A 22,114-nucleotide genomic window follows, 5' to 3' on the forward strand; every position below is an offset into this window, starting at 1 on the left:
TTCGACACTATGTGGTGAAACATATTGTGTTCCCTCATATTTCTTCTTCTCCTCCTGCCATTTTATTAAATGGATTGAATTTCTTCATTTTTGGGCCAAAAAATATATAATTTGGCATAAAGATACAGTGGCCAAATACCCTCAGGAGTTGTTTTTTTTTTTTTCATTTTCTTGATGCAGGCTTTTAGAATGGTTTTGTTTGGATTTTTTGGCTGTGTTATAGGCAATGTACTATAGCAGTGTGTGTTTCCATGATTGGAGTGTGACCATATTTGGGCATAGCTCAATGCTGACGTACATGCATTATGTAACGGCTCGAGGCAGACAATTTTGCTACAAAAAGAAACACCATTGTATACAGCTAATGTAGAAGACTTGGATTCAAACCGAACTGAACATCACCACGAACTGCATGATGCCAGATACCACTTGTTGATTTTTTCATCTTTTTGTTTATATTTTATTTCATTTTATTTTTCATCTTTTTGTTTATATGGCTTTATGCATCATTTATATTGGCTCTAGAGTGTAGGCAAACAATTTTGCTACAAAGACAACATTGTAGCTACTGTAGCTACTGTTATTTGTATATTTTCCCCATGCTGCCCGGTTGAAAATTTCACTTTGTTAAGGTTTGGTCTAGAATTTGATGATTTACATAGCTTACATTTCTCTTGCTAAATACAACTGATTTTAAAGGGCTCAATGCTGCTAGCAAATTTTGATTGTTATCTTTACACATGAAACTACCCCAATAGGTTTTACTGGACACATACATGACCGTATTGATATTTGAAAAGAGAAATGAAACAAATGGGTTTTTTAAAACTTCCATGTCTCAAAATTGATTTTAAAATGGTCTTGTCGATATCAGCGAGTGTAAGGACTACAGGATTGATTCACACCTTCAATATGGAACTAGAAAGACTTATGTATAGTCTAGACATTACAAACAAATGACCAGAAGCAATATCATTGGTTTGCCACCTTTTATATTGAAGATAAAGATTCTTAAGTTAGTTATACATGATGATGAATCTGATACAAAATTAAGCAATTTTCAAACGCAAAGTAATCATATCAGATCAATCCACAGATAAATCTTAAATACATCACCATGTATCAGATGTCTTCGGTATGCTCCTTTCGTGGCCTACTCAGACATCAGTGCACGTTGGAAAATTCATATTCAAATCACTACAAAACTGACACCATATTGTTAATAACTGACGCATTTCCTGAATCATAGAATGTAATAATACTCTCCTCAGGAAAACATGCAATAGATTAGTTTTGGTAAACTTGTAATTTCTACTAAAAGTAGTAGCTCTGTTATTTTAGAAATGTATTTTAGTATGGTTCATGTATCCTTGTTGTTTCGTCTTTGCCATACATTGTACCATTACAGCTGTTAAGCAATAAGGTCGATTTTATTTGTATTCCAGTATGCTTTAAGTTGCTGCTAAAATTAAATCTTTCAGTATTCACACACTGACAAGGTGCCTGTTCTACCAGAAATGGCAAGATAACAACTAAAGGCACATTTGAAGCACCACTTACTTTTATTTTACTTCACTGGATATGGCTACTGTATTAATGTGATATAATCACTTTTCTTCTGATAATTCACATTACATTGCCTTAATGTTGACTTATTTGTTCATTGCCCTATACCAATGTATGTTGGTACAATAGATTCCAATTGAATGTTGTAATATGGTCTTATTATTTTGCTACTTCACAATAGATTCCAATCGCAACTATAACAGTAATTTAGGTTTGTCAATGACACTGATAGTACAATTCAAAACCCCTGTCAGAGGCAAGAGGCCTCTACAAACGTTTAAAGCTACATGATTTTAAAATCTCAATAAAACAATCAGCCTAAAATTTTGTTGTTCTTGCTTTCTAAAGGTGGTAAGAGCTGTTCCGTTAAACTCTCCATTGTTATTGTGAAACAAAAAGATAATTTTCAGAATATAGTAAATATCTTACAAAGCGGCATTACTGCATTACATAAGATAGGCATTCATTGGCATTTTCCTACAAGAAGTGACCATCTATTTGTAATTGTCCATATTTCAAGCTCTAAAGATTTTTTAACGTTTTACCATTTATGTTGTCAACTGACATTAAGTCATGTAATAATATTTCAAGGTCCTTTTGAAATGTGTAAAATCAAACAAGTGTGATAAGTCAGCTATTCGAGTGTAATATTAATCCCAATAGTGTTTAAAATGCAATAATTCTGTCAATCTCTGGTTATATAACGTTGTTATTTTACAATTTGCTAAATTTGCTCTCTCTCTTTCTCTCTCACACACATACACACACACACACACACACACACACACACACACACGAACACAAACATTACTTGGTGCTCATTTTCAGCTTTTCTATGTACATACATGTAGGATTATTAAACATGAAAATAGACTCAGGGCAAGTCTGTACCTTCATGTAGGTGCACACAGTTTTAGGCAGTGAACAGAGGCAGATGCAACTTCTACTTCCCCGTTTTCATTATGTCATTCTCCTAAAATTTTGAAAATTTTAACAGGCAAACCAGGACAGTGTGTCGTACCAGTGTGTTATGATACATTGACAGATGTTAAATCATGCACTGTCATTTGGCATTTTGCAAACAAAGGCAAGAGAAATCCAACATTGCTGGTCTTTCCATTGTCCTCTTCTGTGAAGTGCCAGCCAGGGGAATGGTTTTCCTGTCTGTTGGAGAAGGTGGAATATAGAGTAACAATTAGTAAGTGCTGATGCTTATAACATATCCTTCCTTATGTCATTGCCTTCGTGAGAAGGATATAAAATCAGTCTGCTTTAGTGTGGGAGACTGTGAATATAGCGGCATAACTTTTGAAGGCATGGATCACTGTTTATGATTTTGGCAGGCAGGTTACTGTTGGGAGACCAAGGTCAAGTGCAAACATGGGCTTCGTGGGGGGCCCTACGTGAGACCTTAAGTAAAACATACCTTGGAGACAACAGTAGCGCATCCCTGTCCCTGGCCAAATGAAAGGAAGTTGTTACGATTGTCAGGTTCTGTTGGTGCCCAGTTTGTGTAGAACAATGGTGACCCATCCGTCCACTGAAACTGCCCATCCTTTCCACGTTTCAGTCCAAACCAGACTTGGTATTGTAGAAGCCCTCTAACTGAAATTAAAGAGAAGAATCGTCAGCTTTTTTTTATTTCAACATGCAAAAAATACAATACATAGTGGTGACGCACTCAAGCAATATGTTTATATTCACGTCACCACTAGACATAAAATAAAAAATTACAAACATGGGCATCGTCCAGGTATCAAGAGAACAGAGTTAAGCTATTAAGATATTATAAATGAATACAGAAGTATAAATTAGTTGTTAAATCGCTTAGCAGAGAGATATAGCTGTGTAATAATGAGTATGCTCAGACTTTATAAAGGTTTATATTTTGAAAATGTTTTACTCAAGACTTGAAAAGTACTTCAAGGTTACGTGTTAAAAGTACAGGGCGAGAACAACATCTTTTCTCCCAATATGAAATCTACGAAAATGCATGTAGCTCTCAAAAGTAAATGGAAGCATGTTCTCTACTAAGGATACCAGGCAGATTATGATCAGTCCCTAATAATGAGAGATTGTGTTATGATGTGATATGAATCATTATTGCATTTTCTTGCCCAGATGGGCTAAATGCACAAGAGAACATGCAGTATGCAAAACATGAGTATATTATGAAAAATTTAAACTGTTCTCCAACTCATAAATTTCACTTATCGGAATTTTCGACTGAATCAGTCGAAAATTCCGGTGAGGGAAATTTTTGAGATGGAGAACAGTTTAAATTTTTCATTATGTAATTTACCAACTCAATTTATGAACTTCCATGCTAACGAGAGATTGTATAACATAGGTTACGTCACTGCTACCCACCATTACGGATGATATCAGCAATGAAGTGGTTCTCTTCACTGTCTATGATAGAAGTCAGATTTGAACCAAGTCGTTCACAAGCTGACTTGGCTTGATCCCAACTGGTTTTCTTTTTCATCAGCATGTAGCAGTGGTTCTTGAATTTCCACCATCCATTCTGGCATAGAACATAATCGCCTGGAACAAACAGTAAGTATAGTGAAAGTTTTTAATGCCCGTAGGCTAATTGCAAGTACATGTAACATGAAAATAAAAAGATGGACAACAGGGTGGATATCAATACAGTAATATACAAATACTCTTACTACTAAACACTAAATTCTAATTTATCCCAATTTATTGGGTTTACCAAGACAGTGGAAGACGAATGATCCCACTTTGTTAAAATTTGTGTGTTTTGTGATGTTAAGAGGAGAGTAGTTTTCTTTTATCTGTAAACGTGGAGAACTTCAAACAGGTCCTTTCTTTCGAGGTCTTAGAAGGAGGGAGCAGTTTGAAATAGAATGCGTTTCGTCTTCCACCCCTCGTTTGACATGCAATATCTACAAGTTTTTTCACACACAGGTAAGTTCTTAAGTAAGTACATGTATAGTGATCTAACACTAAACAGACATTGATGATTGCAATTAGCAACAGAGGGGTGTATGTTTTTATTATTTTATGATTTGGTCATTATTAAATCACATGAAACATTCACCTTGTTGACCATGTTGTCCAGTCCAGCCAGGCCGGTAGTTCTGTCTAGTCCATCCAGGTGAGAAGGCGCAACTGTATCCGCCATCTTTGTTCACACAGCGTCCCCCACGTTGGCATGGTCTGCTGTAGCACTCATTGATGTCTGAGTGATGGAGAAAGAAATACAAATGCATCATGTAAACATATATTCCTTATGAAAGGGAAAGGCAAATTGATAATGAATGCAAATAGGAAAATTCATGTATTGAAACAAAGTAAATGGCGGCTACAGAAAAAGACCAACCTCGCTGACAGTTCTGCCCAGTCCATCCAGGTGAGCAGGTACATTTGTATCCACCATCTTTGTTCACACAGCGTCCATGTTGGCAGGGTTTGGTGATGCACTCGTTCATGTCTGTAGAACAAAGAAATAAATTTGATTTTGTGTTAAAACAATTAACAATTATCAAAGGAGAGAGAGAGAGAAAGAAAGATGGCAGGAAATAAAAGATTCTGCTTCAAAATTAGCCTCTCAAAATAATATATTTGTGCAGTAATCACCTTGCTGACAGTTCTGTCCAGTCCATCCAGGTGAGCAGGTACATTTGTATCCAACATCTTTGTTCACACAGGTTCCACGTTGGCATGGTTTCCCGATACACTTATTGATGTCTTTGGCTATGGGGTAAAGACATAAATGTTACATTAAATGTTAATCAAGAACAAATCATTGACAAGGTCACAAGAGAGAGTGAGGAAAACGCGTCATGAAATAGGAACAGTTTTGATTGTTCTTCATAACTAGACAAAACTCACCTTGCTGACAGTTCTGTCCAGTCCATCCTGATGAGCAGGTACATTTGTATTCGCCATCTTTGTTCACACAGGTTCCATGTTGGCAGGGTTTGCTGGTACACTCACCGATGTCTGCGGAATAAATAAATATCCATTTATGACCAGTTTATTGTCAGGGATGTATAAATAAAACTGTAAACAATGTCAAATGAAATCACGATAGGATCAGAATAGGTTATGACACACAGATAGGTATTGCATATTATCAGGTATCAAAAAACCATGCATAAGTTACCAGTGGTTGATGGGAGGGGCATTGTTGTGGTTGGTATGGCATTCGATGGAGACACGGGGGAAGTCGAGTAAGAAACGGCAGAACTGCTTCCCTTGTCGGGTGTCAAAGAAGAAACCGGATTCTTTGGGTGTGCTCCGCTCACCACTATACCATCTTGGTCCTTTGAAAAGGACAGGTACAAGTAAGTAAATTGCGCATCTAAAGCAGGTGACTTTAAATATCACATGTACCAGCTTGTTACCCAGTATGCAGTAAAATAACGAATTTTGATCCCTGACATCGGCTTTTTCATTTAATTTCAAGTTCAGATTTCAAGACAAAAGGTTATTAGACTCAAATCCATAGCTTATGTTCGTGCCAGCCCTAACCCTAACCCTAACCCTGACAATACAAAGCTACATTGGGACAAACAACCAAAGCAAGACAGTAATGTCGATGAAGGTTAGACATCCAGGTAATACGATACGCCAAAAAACAGTTACTCAAGCAACTGGATATGATTTTGGAAACGGTCAGACGTTTCAGCTAGTATCCACTAGCTTTCGTCAGTGACTGAGAGACCAGAGGAGAAATGCAGGTTTATAAGCACAAGAGAAAATACTTGAGTAACTGCTTTTTGGCGCAAGACAGCAATGACCTACCTGCCATGCAGCTTTGATACGAGGTAACAGGATAGTAGCAGTGATAACTGACGCAGTCACCAGGAATATGCAGAGCAGAACAGGCCAAAACATACTGCTAGAGATTCCCTTCCTCAACAGTTCAATGGCTCTATCTAGGATTTGATACAAACATAATTTGTATTCCACCATATGGTATGAGAAAGTCTCTGCTGCTCTATACCAACAATCATACTATAAGACTAATATACCTTACAGACGACTTCGTAGTTTAAGGAATGAGAATATGCTTTTGCCATGAGTAGATGCAAAGTATTTTCTGAGTATTATGCCGTATCAGATAGGGCATGGGATCAACTTTCAGTAGATGAATAATATCTTTAAGTTGACAGGCGACGATGAAATTTGTCTGATCTTACTGTCTAAGTAATTCCCCTTGAGCATGCCATTATCAAGACAGTAACATCAATAGAAATTAGTAAGAAGAATTATGGCATTAGATTCGAGATGATTAAACTGCTTTGGTAGCAATTTGCTATCAAGTTATAGAAAGGAGTCAGTAAACATTTACTGTTTAGTTGCTAACAATCACATATTAGTACTTGTGGTTTACTAAGGAAATATCGTGTGTAAAATGCAGCTCTGTGTACAAGTGTATTTCACACCTGAATATTCCATGATAACAAATATCAAAACCTTGATTACAATCTTATTTCAGAAGGTTTCTATTTAAAATCCAGAATTATAATTGGCAAAGCTTGTGTTCTTGAGCAATTCTTGATTTGATTTTTTTTCATTCCAACATGCAATCACAAGACGTGGTGGGGACACACTCAAGTTTTTCAACTTATATTAATGCCATCACCAACACAGGGGACAATGCAATACTGAGCGAGGTGAGAAAAGGTCGTGTAAAGTGCCTTTACCAAGGGCACAAGATCGGTGCCATGTCAGGACTCGAACCCGGGAACTCTTGGTTCCGAGTCGAGCACACTGCCGCTACGTCACACGACCCCATTAATGGATTACGTAAGGTTAGCAAGAAACAAAGCAAATGAATTCCAGTTAATATGTAGAATATGTAGAATTATATGCACGGAACTAAGATGTCTGCACGTACCTCGAACTTTCTGACAAAAACTAGGTGCGTCTTGTTCTTCATCTCCGTTAGTATCCTCTGGTGTGTCAGGTGTAGGATCGGTGCTTGACTCTTGCTTGTTCTCTGGACGCCTAGCCGGGAGCTCATAGGGTACAGGGCGTCGTAACCCCTGGCTCAGTACAAAAATACTTTCGCCTGCCGAATCCACGTCTTCATACTTTCTGTCCGATTCTTTATCGGTGCTTGACTCTTGCTTGTTCTCTGGACGCCTAGCCGAAAGTTTATTGGGTACAGGGCGCCGTAACCCCTGGCTCAGTACAAAAATACTTTCGCCAGCCGAATCCACGTGTTCATACTTTCTGTCCGATTCTTCATTCCTTCCCTCCACTTCTTCCTTCTCTTTGTCTCCCATGTCAAGATGGCGAGGTAGGGGTACATTGGGCGTAGCACGTTGCAGTCCAGAACACAGTACAATGATACTGGCCCCATGCGAATCCACATCTTCGTAGTTTCTTGGTGGCAAAGGCGGCGGTTCCCCGGACACAGGGCATTGCAACCCAGAACCTAATACCTTATACGTTCCGTCCACTTCTTCCTTCTCTTTGTTTTCACTGTAAAGATGTTTAGGTCGGGTTTCAGAGCTCAAAACTAAAACTGTGTCACCATGCGGATCCGTGTCTTCGTACTTTCTTGCTGGTAATGGCGGGGGTTCATTGAGCACAGTACGTTTTAAGCCAGAGCCCAGTTTTACACCTACATGTACTCTACCGGACTTCAGATCCACACCTTCATACTTTTGGTACAGCACGCTCTCCTGTGCGTTCTCTACTAGATCTCCCATGTCAACACGACAAGGTACGAGTGGGGGTTTATTGGGCGCAGTTGGTTGCAACTTGCTTCGTGGCAATGGCGGCTTGACATTCCTGTCATCCGCATCTTTTTTGGAATGTTTTTTTGCTGATAGCCTAAAATCATGTACCTGCTTTTTAGTACAATGGATAGACGTGGGTTCATTGAGCGCAGAACGTAGCAACTCAGAACGAGATACGAAGATACTTTCATCATCTTGCTCTTCATACTTCCTTTTCGATTCTTCCTTCCCTCCATCCATTTGTTCCTTCTCTTTGTCTCCCATGTCAAGATGGCGCGGTGGGGGCAAATTGCGTTTGGCGCGTTGCAGTCCAGAACTCAGTACAACACCTCCGTCGCCTTGCAAAGTTACGTCTTCGTAGTTTCTTGGTGGCAAAGGCGGTGGTTCCTCGGACACAGGGCGTTGCAACCCAGAACCTAATACAATAATACTCTGGCTGTCCGAATCCATGTCTTCATACTTTCTTTCCGACGTTTCCTTCGCGTCATTAACCTCCATTTCTTCTTGTTGGAAATGATAATAAATGATTTTGTTCTAGTCGGTAGTCACTCTACCTTAATTTTTTCAAGCTTGATAATAATGATTACAGTTTTTGACAAAGAATACCTTAACTCGCACCCATGCAGGTGAACGGCGTTGTTATTCCATGGAGAGTAGATATTAAAGTGGATTGAATATAGGTTCATTCAAATAAATATTATTAGGTGTGTTTATGCGGTGTTTGTGGCGTAGGATTGACATCATACATAATATTACACCTACGTTACCAACAGACCAATTTTGAATATAATGCTCATACAAAACAACATGAATATACATATTTCTGAGCACTACAGATTACCTTATAGTGTCTGGATTGTCGGTGAAATTAAATGGTACTGAAAACCTTCACATTTTACAATGGTTTAGAGCAGACCTACGACTGTTGCAAAAAAATAAATATGGAGCATGGAGGAGTGGAGGAGTGGAAGGTACAAAATCATATTTTGCTCCTTGCAACTAGATTTGTTCAGTGTCTTAGCCTTTTAGGCAAGTGTAAATTTTTAAGCTTACTATGGCTCCTTATAAGGAGTTGATAATAATTAGAAAGGTAATATTTTTCTTCCATGCAACTAGATTTGTTTAGTGTCTTAAGCAAGTGCCATTTCTTCCAGCTTACTGCTGTCACATTGTATTGATTTCTTGGATCATTGAATAATGTTAGATTGTAATATTATACAGGAAAGTTTATCTCCAAGCAGATCATTTGGGACATTATCCATTTGGCAAATGCAGCCACCCAAGTCAGATGCATGTTTTGCCCCAGTTCTCTGTTGTTGTTTTTTGTTTTGTTTTGTTTTGTTTTGCTATTTTACATGAACGTGTCCAAAACAAATCAATGGTGTGTCTTAATCGTGTCTTACCCTTGTCTTTTTTGTTTCCATATACCGTTTTGTATTATGATATTTGTCTTTTGTTGGTGCCTTATAAGCCTATTTGGGCTGGGTGGCGTATAGTCGCAAGACATAAACATTCATTCATTTTTTCGTTCATTCATTCATTCATACAAGGTTGGTTGTTGGTGCGTGATGTCGGTCTCTTGTTGTTTGGGCCTTTTGCAAACATAGGGAAGAGGAAGCCAACATTGCTGGTCTCTCCATTGTCCTCTTTCTCTAACTTTCTGCCAAAAGAAAGCTTGCCCAGTCTGTTGGAAAAGGTGAACAAGATACAAATTACAGTGTGTTGAAAACACAATCTTCTTGGTGCCATTTTCTGTAATGATACTCAACAATACTAATGCGTACCTAATACTGGTACATGCGGAATAAGGGAAGCTTAATAGATAATGTATGCCAGAAAACAGTTACTCAAGCAACTGGATATGCTTTTGGAAACGGTCAGACGTTTCAGGTAGCATCCACTACCTTTCGTCAGTTATACTAGATACTGCAGGAGAAAACTATAGAGTTCCTGCTGATAAACCTGCATTTCTCCTCCAGTCTCTAGTGTCACTGAAGAAAACTCTTGGTAGTGTAAAAGATTCTTCATTCAGGGAAACTATTCACGGACATACAAACCAGTCAACAATGCATCGTAATCAGTTTATTTCAATTATATTACAGGGATGAAAAACAACAGGCACTAGTTTAATTTGTTGATTCACGGATTTGGAAAAAATTTAACGAAAAGTAGAAAAATTGACATTTGCTCACAAGAAAGAGGAGGAGAAGAAAAATGAGGAAAATTATTTTTTTTCTAACTTGAAGAGTCATAAAACAAAAAATTAATCTTTGTCTCCTTGCCCTAGCAAAACATACCTTGGAGATAACGGAAACACATTTCTCTCCCTTGCCAAATGTAAGAAGGCCATTATTGTCGGGTTCACATTCAGCCCAGTTAGTGTAGGACAATGGTGACCCATCCGTCCACTGAAACTGTCCATCCTCTCCACGTCTCAGTCCACTCCAGACATGATATCGTAGTATTCCTTTCGCTGCAATTGCAGAAAATCATTTTGATGCTTTTAGATTCATAGCACTATTTCCGCACACCATGTACATTCTGTATAGTCACTGATCTTCAAGTTGAAATTACCCAAATCTATGTCCTGTGTCCTGAATGGCATTGGCAGAAACAGGTTACAAGGTACCCAACATTTCGCATCAGCCTGTGTTACACAATGTTATCACAATCTTAATCTTTGTGTAATTTGGAATGTAAGATATCATATATAATAGTATATATTATATATCCTAGTTATATACAAAACGTTATGTACAAATATGTGTTTGGATTTGAAATACCAGTAAAATCACAGAAGGAAAATGCCTTATAGGCCAGGAACAGCTTCAATGTGCCCAATTAACATTTCGTATCAGCCTGTGTTACACAATCTCTCGCTGACGGAGGTTTATCCACCCCCCACCCCATCAGTTTGGGCTAGTAACAGAGGTCTGATTGAAAGCTTGTTGGTTTAGGTGATTTACTTTGCATCAAATCTATACATAGAGTTCTCCAAAGTTAGAAGTAAACGGAAACAAACTCTCCGTGAGGAGACCAGGCAATCAGAAATTTAAACCTATTCAGGGAATCATCAAGGATGTCATCACTGAAAACAGCCCCTAACAGCGAGAGATTGTTTAACACAGGTTATATCTTATTACCCACCATTTTGGATGATATCTGCAATAAAGTCGTTCTCTTCACTGTCCTGAATAGAAGCCACATGTGCGCCAACTTGTCCGCATCGGCTGTTCGCTGTGAACCAGGTGACAGGTTCTCTCCCCACCATGTAGCAGTGGTTGTTGTATGCCAACCACCATCTCTGGCAATGTCCCGCTGTATCATCTAAACAGTGTACAAAAATTAAGTGAGCTAAAACCTAATGAGTAACGATACCGGCAGATGGGATGCTCTAGATAAAAACTGATCAAGACTTTGACTCTCACACTGTCAAAGATGTAGAAGTGATTATTGAATTCCATCCTCAAACTCTGGCAATAACAAGTTGTAACTTTTAAACAGTAAATGCAATAGGCTAAAACCGAAATTATACTAGCAGGCTTCTGTAGAGCAGCTGGCTTTGTTACTCGCAGACCTGTAACAGTGTTTACTGTATTCCCACCCCCACTGTGACAATGCCGGGCTGACTAAACAGTAGTGAGCTAACACCAAACAGGCATCGATGCTTGCAATTAGTAAAAAATGAAGAATCAAACATGTTTTCCTAGTAGAAAAAATACACAGAATGATTTTGAGTCAGTAACAAATAAGTGAAAATCACCTTGTCGCCAATCTTGTCCACTCCTCATCTGACAGTTCTGTCCAGTCCATCCAGGTAAGCAGTTACATTTGTATCCGCCATCTTGGTTCATACAGGTTCCATGTTGGCATGGGTTTCTGATGCACTCATCGATGTCTGTGTGAATGAAAAAGAATTACCTAATGTATGATACATTGATAGATATAATATCCATCATTAACAGAGAAAGAAAACAAAAGGAATGGTGGATGGAAACTAGAAAAATCAAGTACAAAATGTATTATAGATGATTAAAAAAACTATGTTGAAAGGTAGCTACAAAAGGAACTCACCTTGCTGGCAGTTCTGTCCAGTCCATCCAAATGAGCAGGTACATTTGTATCCGCCATTTTTGTTCAAACAGCGTCCATGTTGACATGGGTTTCTGATGCACTCATTGATATCTGTGTAATACAAAAATATATTTGATTTCAAACATAAATCAACGATCAATCAGCAAAAATGAATGGCAAAGACAGAAAGAAAGATGTCAGGAAATAGGAACATTCCAAAATGGAGATGATTATCTTTTCATAACTACTTCATAAACTCACCTTGCCGACAGTTTTGCCCAGTCCATCCAGGTGAGCATGTACATTTGTATCCACCATCTTTGTTCACACAGGTTCCATGTTGGCAGGATTTGTCAGTACACGCATTAATGTCTGTGGGATAAATTTGAATTCTATATTAAGCTCAAAAAGTTTAAATGACATAAAGAAAAAAGGAAGGGAGAGAAAGAGAGAAACACATTATGAGGAAACGTTGACTATTCGGCAAACTCACCTTGCTGACAGTTCTGTCCAGTCCATCCGGGTGAGCAGGTACATTTATATCCACCGGCTTTGTTCGCACAGGTTCCATGTTGACATGACTTTCTTGTGCACTCATTGATGGCTGTGGGGAAAAAGAAATAAATATAACATTAACCGCATAAAAAACAAATTCAAGGATCAAGGACATAGAGAGAAAGAGAGAGAGAGAGAAAGAGAGAGAGAGAGAGAAACACAACAATATGAGGAAATATTGGCTAGACAGAACTCACCTTGCTGGCAGTTCTGTCCAGTCCATCCAACTGAGCAGATACATTTGTAGCCACCATCTCTGTTCACACAGGTTCCATGCTGGCATGGCTTGTCGGCACACTCATTGATGTCTGTGGGATCAACAAAGACCATTAGCAATTGTGATAAGTTTATTACCAGAGATGCAAACGATAAAACTCAAAACATTGTTAAATGAAATAAGGCTCCAAATAGTTATTAAATATAACTATTGTTCCAAAATGGAACAAAAGTCAGACAAGACAAGATTCACCAGTGGTTGCTGGGAGGGCCATTGGTGTGGTTTGTATGTCCTTCGATGAAGACACGGGAGAAGTTGAATAAGAAGCAGGAAAACTGCTTTTCTTATCGGGTACCGACGTCCAGGGAAAACCCGGCTCCGTCGGGAAAGCTCCGATTACACCATCTTGGTTCTTTGAAATTAAATCACAGAAATCAGTGATGCAAGTAGATAGTGTCTAATATACGCTAAAAAGCAGTTACTCAAGCAACTGGATATGATTTTAGAAACGGTCAGACGACTCAGGTAGTATCCACTACCTTTCGTCAGTGACTCAGAGACCATAACAGAAATGCAGGTTTATAAGCACAAACTATTGATTGATATGCAATTAAAGAGAAGACAATTTTTGGAAGTCCAAAAGGGAGCAAAAGTCAGACAAGTCAAGACAAGATGATGCAAGTTAGTCAGAAAGCTACTGTTATACAGAACAGGAGCTTAAGTGCTGTCTGTCCTTGGGGCTGGGAGTGCCAAAATCAAGTGCTTGAGAGATCCACCCGTAGCCAGGTCTCTAGTATAGATGATCATGGATGTTACATGGCCTACCTTTTTATTGCCGCATTTAAAGTTGAAAGACAGAGTGTAGCCTATGGCTTATGGTAGTACCCTCACCAGAAAAAAAGTTCTTAAAGACAAAACAAATAAGCGAGAAAAGCATTTTAAAAGAATGGTAAGAAAATAATGCCATATGATACCTACCTTCCCCACGGCTATGAAACTAGGTGCCATGATAGCAATACTAATCACTAACGCAGTCACCAGCACTCCGGCGACCAGTACAAGCCAAAATAGACTGGTAGATTTCCACTTCTTCCATAGTCCCATTGCTCTATCTAGGATTTAATACATACATAAACTTTATTGCACGACAATTATATATATATAACATAAGCAAAATTTATATATAAGCGTTACCTAACCAGTGCTATCCTCGGCATGACTTAATTATTGAATGAACTGTAGAGTTTTAATATGTGGTAGCAGATTTTATTTATTTCCGTATATGAGGACTGAGCGAACTGTAAAATATTTTATCTTAATTTAAGCTGTGATGAGATTTTATCCATTTAATTTATCTAATTTAACTTTTGTAAAGTCTGACGCTAATTCAGTCTTTTGACTGCTATGTCAGATTGTGTTGAGTTTCTTCCAATAAACCAATCGTCATCACTTGGACATTTAGGTATGCTGTATAGCATCGTCTCGTGCATAACAGCAACCATACCTATGAGAATGATTTACCTTATAAAAGACTGTAGTAAGCAATGAGAATGTGCTTTTAATTATTGGTGTAAATTCTGGCGTTTAGGCATCTAGGGTGTTATATAAAATAGGATATATCCCATATCATAAATTTGTACAAACCTATACATGCAAATATGTGTTAGCTTTGAATATGATATACCGGTAAATTAAAAAGTAAAATGCCTCAGAGGGATACAAAATCGACGCCATAACTTTGCTTAAAATGTGTAGCATGCTTGTTAAATGCAGCTTTAGGTAGATGTACATTTCACTTAACACCATGATTAACACCATGATTATGATAAAAAATAGACGGGAGTTTCACAAACTAAACACCATGATGATGATAACATATAGAAGAAATTTTGATTGCAATCTTATCCTAGATAGCCTGGGTACCAAACCCATAGCACACTGGACACAAAGTATCTCAGTGAGCTGTGTCCAGTGTGCTATGGGTTTGGTACCCAGGCTAATCCTAGAAGGATTCGAGTAAAATCCATAATAATTGGCAAGGCCTGCAGTTGTGTCCTTGAGCAATTCATGAATGGCTTAAAGCAGATTAGCAAGAAAAAAAGCGAATGAATCTACAGGGAGCATTTGTGCAGAGACCAAATGACTGATTGTTATGGATAAGATATATGTGCACGTACCTCTCACTTTGTGACAAAAGCCAGGTGCGTCCCGGTCTTCATAGGTGCTTGACTCTTGCTTGTTCTCTGGACGCCCAGTCGGGAGTTCATAGGGTGCAGGGCGTCTTAACCCATGGCTCAGTCCAAAAATACTTTCGCCTGCCGAATCCACGTCTTCATACTTTCTGTCCGATTCTTTATCGGTGCTTGACTCTTGCTTGTTCTCTGGACGCCTAGCCGGGAGCTCATAGGGTACAGGGCGCCGTAACCCCTGGCTCAGTACAAAAATACTTTCGCCTGCCGAACCCACGTCTTCATACTTTCTGTCCGATTCTTTATCGGTGCTTGACTCTTGCTTGTTCTCTGGACGCCTAGCCGGGAGTTCATTAGGTACAGGGCGTCGTAACCCCTGGCTCAGTCCGAAAATACTTTCGCCAGCCGAATCCACGTCTTCATATTCTCTGTCCGAGTCTTCCTTCATTCCATCCACTTCTTCACTCTCTTTGTCTCCACTGTCAAGATGGTAAGGTGGGGGTTCGTGGCACTTTGCACGTTGTGACTCAGACCACAGAACAAAGTCTCCATGCGGATCCGTGTCTTCGTACTTTCTTGCTGGCAATGGTGGCGGTTCATTGAGCACAGTGCGCTTCAGGCCAGAGCCCAGCTTCACATCTACAATGCAGGGTTCATTATCCACACCTTGGTACAGCACACTTTTCTGTGTTTTCTTTACTAGATCTCCCATGTCAACACGACAAAGTACTAGTGGGGGTTTATTGGGCGCAGTTGGTTGCAACTTGCTTCGTGGCAATGGCGGCTTGACATTCCTGTCATCCGCATCTTTTTTGGACTGTTTTTTTGCTGATAGCCTTACATCACGTACCCCATTTTTAGTAGGATGGTTAGACTTGGGTTCATTGAGCGCAGAACGTTGCAACTCAGAACGAGATACGAAGATACTTTTATCATCTTCCTCTTCATACTTCCTTTTCGATTCTTCGTTCCCTTCATCCATTTGTTCCTTCTCTTTGTCTCCCATGTCAAGAGGGCGCAGTGGTGGCACATTGGGTGTGGCGCGTTGCAGTCCAGAACTCAATACAACATCTTTGTCGCCATGCAAAGTCACGTCTTCGTACTTTCTTGGTGGCAAAGGTGGTGGTTCCTCGGACACAGGGCGTTGCAACCCAGAACTTAATACAACAATACTCTCACCGTCCCGATCCATGCCTTCATACTTTCTTTCCGGCATTTCTTTCCCGTCATTTACCTCCATTTCGTCTTTTTGAAACTTGATATGATAAAAAAAGACTGACAGAAAACTGACAGAATCTGTGATTTGATTTTATCCTAGTCGCTAGCCACTCTACCTTAAATTTTTAAATCCTGATATCAATGATTAGTCCGCACCCATGTAGACAAGCAGCGCTCTTATTACAGTATAGTATGTACAGTAGTTTCAGTGGATTGCGTATAGAATCATGCAAATGTATATAAAACAATTACTGTACGAAAAGCAATAGAAAGCAAGACTTCAAACACCTGAGCGGTTTTGCCATGCTGTAGGGGTCACATCATTTATTATACAACACTTTACAGACCAATCTTAACTATAATGCTCATACAAAACAACTGAATTTGATTACTGTATCGAAGCACTCATTTCATACAGCACGGGTGTTGTGTGATTTTTTTTATCAGGTACATATTTTTCAGAACTGCAAATTGCCTTAGGGGGGACATTTATTATGTTTAACGAAGGTAAACATTTTGTTTTTGCTCTTCTTCTTCTTCTCCAACGTAATAAGATCAATGACCTGAACCAGATGTCTGTCGCCATGGTTACGTATTGGTAACTATTATTGGTAACATTATGTTGCAATTTTATAGCAGGAGTGATTAAGACTCCTCTCTGACCATATATTTCAACACACTGTAATTTGTATCTTACTCTGACACCTTTTTCAACAGTATGGAAGACCTTTCCTTTGGGGGAAACCTGTAGCAAGAGGACGATGGAGAGACCTTCAATGTTGGCTTCCTCTTCCCTATGTTTGCAAAAGGCCCAAAATGAATGAATGAATGAATGAATGAATGAATGAATGAATGAATGAATGAATGAATGAATGAATGAATGAATGAATGAATGAATGAATGAATGAATGAATGAATGAATGAATGAATGAATGAATGAATGAATGAATGAATGAATGATACCCGGGACCTCTTGGTTCCGAGTTGAGCACTCTGCCGTTAGGCCACACGACCCCAACGTCATCTTTCTTCACACGCCAGGCGTAACAAACAGATCAATGACCCTTTGCTACTAGCGCACTCTGAAAACTTTATCACCGCCAAATACCACAAGTTCAACCCTTAAAAAAGGTAGACCTCGACCTGTGCAGAGGCCGTCCAAATATTTTATTTCGACGCTTCAAATCACATGTACAATTAAAAAAAAACGATACGCATCATCTGGACCCCAATAGCAAATCATGTACCGAAGACCCAAAGGAATCCGTCCAGGAGTTACAGCTGCAAACACACAAACAGCCACTGATAAATAGAACCCTTCCGAGGAAGGATGTCTCCTTCCCCGGAGGTCACAAGAGTTCACAAGAGGACACAGATCTCCGAGAAGTTGTCGATCTTTTGGCAGAGTGGGCGAAGGTATACAGCCAAAAGCAATTCTACTTGATACAAGCAGAACAAAGGCATGTAGCTTGCAGTAGCTTGAACAAAGTGATGAAAGCACAATAGACAAGTAGCCGCGGAAGCCATCGGCTTTTCAGATACAACGACAAGAAGAAAAGTATATCCCTGTTGAAAAGAAATCACAGGAAACCAGTGCTATCTGAAGTAGATATGCATATGCATTGATCAGATCCAGTCGCTTGGTATAAGCCTAGGCCTCAAAGTAGAAAGTGAAAAAAAAGTGGAAAGGGTCATTGAAATCTTCACCAGCTAAGCTAAGCTAAGCCAAGCCAAGACCCATGTCCAAGATTGGTCTGTCCAGCGTATGCCTACGTATGATATTATCTCTATAAAAACGGCACGATCGCCACTTGGACTTACATTTCACATTGCGCGAACTTCTGTGCGATCCACTTCGACTACATCATCATCGTCGTCCAGCTGCGGAACAGTCGACCACCAGTCTTCTCCACGACCGTCGATCCGCCGCCAGGTCGGCAATGTCCTCTGGCCGCAGGTCACCCTCAGCGTCTCCCAACAGGCTCCGACTACAGTACATGGTCATGGAGTGACGACGTTGTAAGCATCGGCACGAGTTCAGGTACTTGACTGTTAGAATTCTCACTGAAATCGCTGATTCAGTCAAAATTAAAAGATCATCATAGAGTGCCTCAGAACTAGCCTACCTCCCTGCCTAAGTGCTCGGGCCAGGATCTGACCCCTTGCTCCCTTCCGTCTGGTTTCTCCAACCAGCTCTATCCATGGCCAGAGTCTCAGTTGCCCTCAGACCTAGAGCATAACCATAAGATGGACTGATAGTCATCAAAAATTTGAAGATTAGTATCCATACCCTTCAAAAACTTGTCACTGCTGAAAGAATCCTTTAGTAACTGTGTCTATACGTGACAAATGAATCTCTTCAACGACAGAGCATAACCATATCTCAGATTCTGTTAGCAATCTCTTCTTTTACAAAAGGAGAAAGATGGAGGTAAGTAACAAGAAGGAAAAAAAGTATGAAGACATGGATTTTAACGACCAAAACGTCGTACTGAGTTCCGGGTTACAACGCGCCAGGCCCGATGTCCCCCCACCTCGCAGGAAGGAACAGGCGGGCGGAAGAAGTGAAGACTCGAGCAGCGGCGACCGCGTCCCGCCACCCATACCGCCAAGAGCGCGTCCGGTGCCGCCAAACACGTACGAAGACGTGGACCCACACGGCGAGAGCATATTTGCCCCGACTCCTGGGCAAGACACACAGGATGATGAAGAACATGGTACAACTAGTGTTCCTCCACCCTTTCCTCCAAGAGATTACGAAGACGTAGACCCCCACGGGTACAGAGTCTTCATACCGATTTCTGCGCTCAGTGAACCCCCGTCTAGCCCTATTGATACGGCAGAAAAAGACAAGAAACCCCCGTCTAGCCCTATTGATACGGGAGAAAAAGAAAAGAAACCCCCGCCTGGCCATCATACAGAAAAGAAGGAACTCGCCCAAGAAGCGGGCCCAAACTATGAAGACATGGATGAAGGCTCCGTTGGTGAGAATGTGATATTGCAGTCTGCCTTGAAACGAGCTGTGCCCGACCTGCCACCACCTCGCAAGCCCGACAAGAAAGACAAAGCGTCTAAACGGAAGAAAGAAGAAGAGGAAGAGGAGCAAGTCGGCCCGGAGGAGGAGGATAGTCGTGAAAGTGTGTACTCCTATCGCCATCTTGACGTAGGAGACCACATGGTAGTGTGGCAGGAGAGCAACGAGGAACCACACATATACAATACTGACATATACTACACAGGAAAGCATCGTACCGGCGTGGTAGACAACGGGGAGCCTTGCTCTATGCCAAATGAAAGCCGTCCTCACAGTCTAGAGATGGAAGACAAGAAAAAGAAGACGAAAAAGGTGGACGGAAGGAGTGAAAAGTCGAACAGCGACCGAGCCCCTCCACCGCTACCACCAAGACCGCGCCCGTTCACGATGCCGCCAAATACATACGAAGCCACGGATCCACACGGGGAGAGCATCTACGCATCGATTCCTGGACAAGAAAGACCGGATGGCAGCAATAATGGTACAGATGCTCCGCCTCCCTTGCCTGAAAGAGAGTACGAAGACGTCGATCCACATGGAGACAGGGTCTTTGTACCAGGTTCTTCGCCCAGCGATCCCCCATCTAACCATCTTGACACGGAAAGCGAAGAGAACGTCGAGCCGCCCTTGCCTCCAGAAATGTTCCCACGCCCTTCCTCGTCTCTTCAACACGACATGGAAGAAACAGGGGAGAAAGAAATTTACGGAAGAAGTGAAGAAGCGGACAGAAAGGCCGGTAAAAACATCTTCCCACTAGGTCTGGGCCGTTGGTTGCCGCCTAGTCTTGGCCGTTGGTTGATGCCTAGTGCATCCGATAGACCCTCGTCTCTTCACCATGGCATGGCAGACACGGAGGAGGATCGAGTGGAGGGAAGAAGTGAAGAATCGGAAAGAAAGGCCGGTAGAAGCATCTTCGCCTTCGGTCTGGGCCGTTGGCTGTGGCCAGGTGCATCCGATGGACCCTCGCCTCTTCACCATGACATGGGCGACGAACAAGCGGACGGAAGAAATGAAGAACCGGGCAGAAAGTACGTGAATCCGGCTGGTAAAAGTATCTTCGCCCTGGGTCTGGGCCAGTGGCTGTGGCCTACCGCATTCGAAGTGCCCACAGAGGTGCGTCCAGAGCACATGCAAGAGTCAAGCTTCTACCATGCAACTAACTCTGACACACCAGAGGGTACCGACGGATATAGAGAGCGAGGGACATCTGGTTTTTGTCACAAAATTCGAGGTAAGTGCAGAATACATATTATGCTAAGGTTGGATGAAGCAATTGTAGTTTATGTACAATGTATTAGGTATGGGCATTAGTGGGTCCTCTCCAATGTACAATGTATTAAGTATTGGCATTCACTGCACGAAATCAGGTATTTAAGCAGTCTTAAAGCATGCTTAAAGGTTCCGTTTTGGCACTCTTTAAGCAAATTTAAGCCAATCTTTACGCGTGCTTAAATGTTACTTTTAAGCTAGCTTTAAGTTTGTGCGTATAGTGCTTAATGGCACTCTTTTAAGCAACATTTAAGCACCGTAAAGTAAGCTTAAATCTCAATATTTACGCTACATTTAAGGGTCTTAAAGTGTCCGTAAATACAGTGATTTAAGCTTGATTTAAGCTAGCTTAATTTATCCGTAAAGTGCTTAATGGCACTCTTTTAAGCAACATTTAAGCACCGTAAAGTTAGCTTAAATCTTAATGTTTACACTACATTTAAGCGTCTTAAAGTGTCCGTAAATACAGTGATTTAAGCTAGCTTAATTTATCCGTAAAGTGCTTAATGGCACTCTTTTAAGCAACATTTAAGCACCGTAAAGTTAGCTTAAATCTTAATGTTTACACTACATTTAAGCGTCTTAAAGGATCCTTAAATGTAGTGATTTAAGCTAGCTTAATTTATCCGTAAAGGTACTTAATGGCACTTATTTAAGCAACTTTTAAGCACTGTAAAGTAAGCTTAAAAATCGTAATGTTTACGCTACATATAAGCACCTTAAAGCATTCTTAAATTCTGTAATATACGACAAATGGTACGCAAATTTTATTCAGCATTCTTTTTACATGTATTCACATATACATATATGACCTCCTTCGGGCAGCATTCACATAATAACAAGTACAAAAACAAGAAAGCTAGGTTAAAGTCTTAATTTTTAAAAGGTAATGTACTAGGACAATCACACAAACAGGAAGAAAATCAACAAACTTTGTTTTAGCCGCAAAAATATTTTGCAATTACGAAAGCTTACCAATTTGTTAAAAACACATTAAAACTGAAAGTCTGTCTGCACAACATTGCTTGTAGATGTTCAAAATTATCAAGGCAATACTACAATAAAAAGCTGTTGTTCTGTCTGCTCATGCTTGTCTAGATCACCAGCCGGTTCATGTGTAAAAGTCCTTCTGATCCGTTTGCTGATAGCCCCTTCTGTCTGGGAGGCTCCTCGGACACCTGCCGACGGGTGCCCGGCTAGCCTCTACCAGGCTTTGGGAGGCGGTCGGAAAGAGTAGAAATCGGCCAAATAGAGAGATAAGCATGCC

At 40.4% G+C, this 22,114-nt stretch overlaps 2 protein-coding genes across 2 annotated transcripts in view; one reads left to right on the top strand and one right to left on the bottom strand.

Moving 5' to 3' along the window:
• The window catches only part of LOC109472509 (fibrillin-1-like), a 97,298-nt gene extending 80,732 nt beyond the window's left edge, over positions 1-16,566 (bottom strand). Inside the window, exons 1-7 of the mRNA XM_019772290.1 lie at positions 15,723-16,566; positions 13,118-13,228; positions 12,917-12,969; positions 12,627-12,672; positions 5,428-5,538; positions 5,173-5,283; positions 4,916-5,026 (exon numbers count right to left, since the gene is read on the bottom strand). Coding sequence (XP_019627849.1) covers positions 4,916-5,026; positions 5,173-5,283; positions 5,428-5,538; positions 12,627-12,672; positions 12,917-12,969; positions 13,118-13,228; positions 15,723-16,566 — 1,387 coding nt within the window. The remainder of the gene's footprint in view (positions 1-4,915; positions 5,027-5,172; positions 5,284-5,427; positions 5,539-12,626; positions 12,673-12,916; positions 12,970-13,117; positions 13,229-15,722) is intronic.
• Positions 16,567-19,008: 2,442 nt separating this feature from the next.
• LOC109472510 (pollen-specific leucine-rich repeat extensin-like protein 2) lies at positions 19,009-22,047 on the top strand. Its single transcript, XM_019772291.1, has 2 exons — positions 19,009-20,691; positions 21,946-22,047. The coding sequence occupies exons 1-2, from the start codon at positions 19,009-19,011 to the stop codon at positions 22,045-22,047; spliced, it is 1,785 nt and encodes a 594-aa protein (XP_019627850.1).
• Positions 22,048-22,114: the final 67 nt, after the last annotated feature.

This window comes from Branchiostoma belcheri, unplaced genomic scaffold (genome assembly GCF_001625305.1).
Source record: "Branchiostoma belcheri isolate BF01 breed outbred unplaced genomic scaffold, Haploidv18h27 scaffold28, whole genome shotgun sequence".
NCBI lineage: Eukaryota > Metazoa > Chordata > Leptocardii > Amphioxiformes > Branchiostomatidae > Branchiostoma > Branchiostoma belcheri.

Bases quoted from the DNA above. Each gene is read 5' to 3' on its own strand.
- LOC109472510 (XM_019772291.1), top strand. From the start codon at position 19,009: ATGGATTTTAACGACCAAAACGTCGTACTGAGTTCCGGGTTACAACGC. The intron at 20,692-21,945 runs GTGCGTCCAGAG...ATGCTTGTCTAG, and splicing joins CATTCGAAGTGCCCACAGAG to ATCACCAGCCGGTTCATGTG.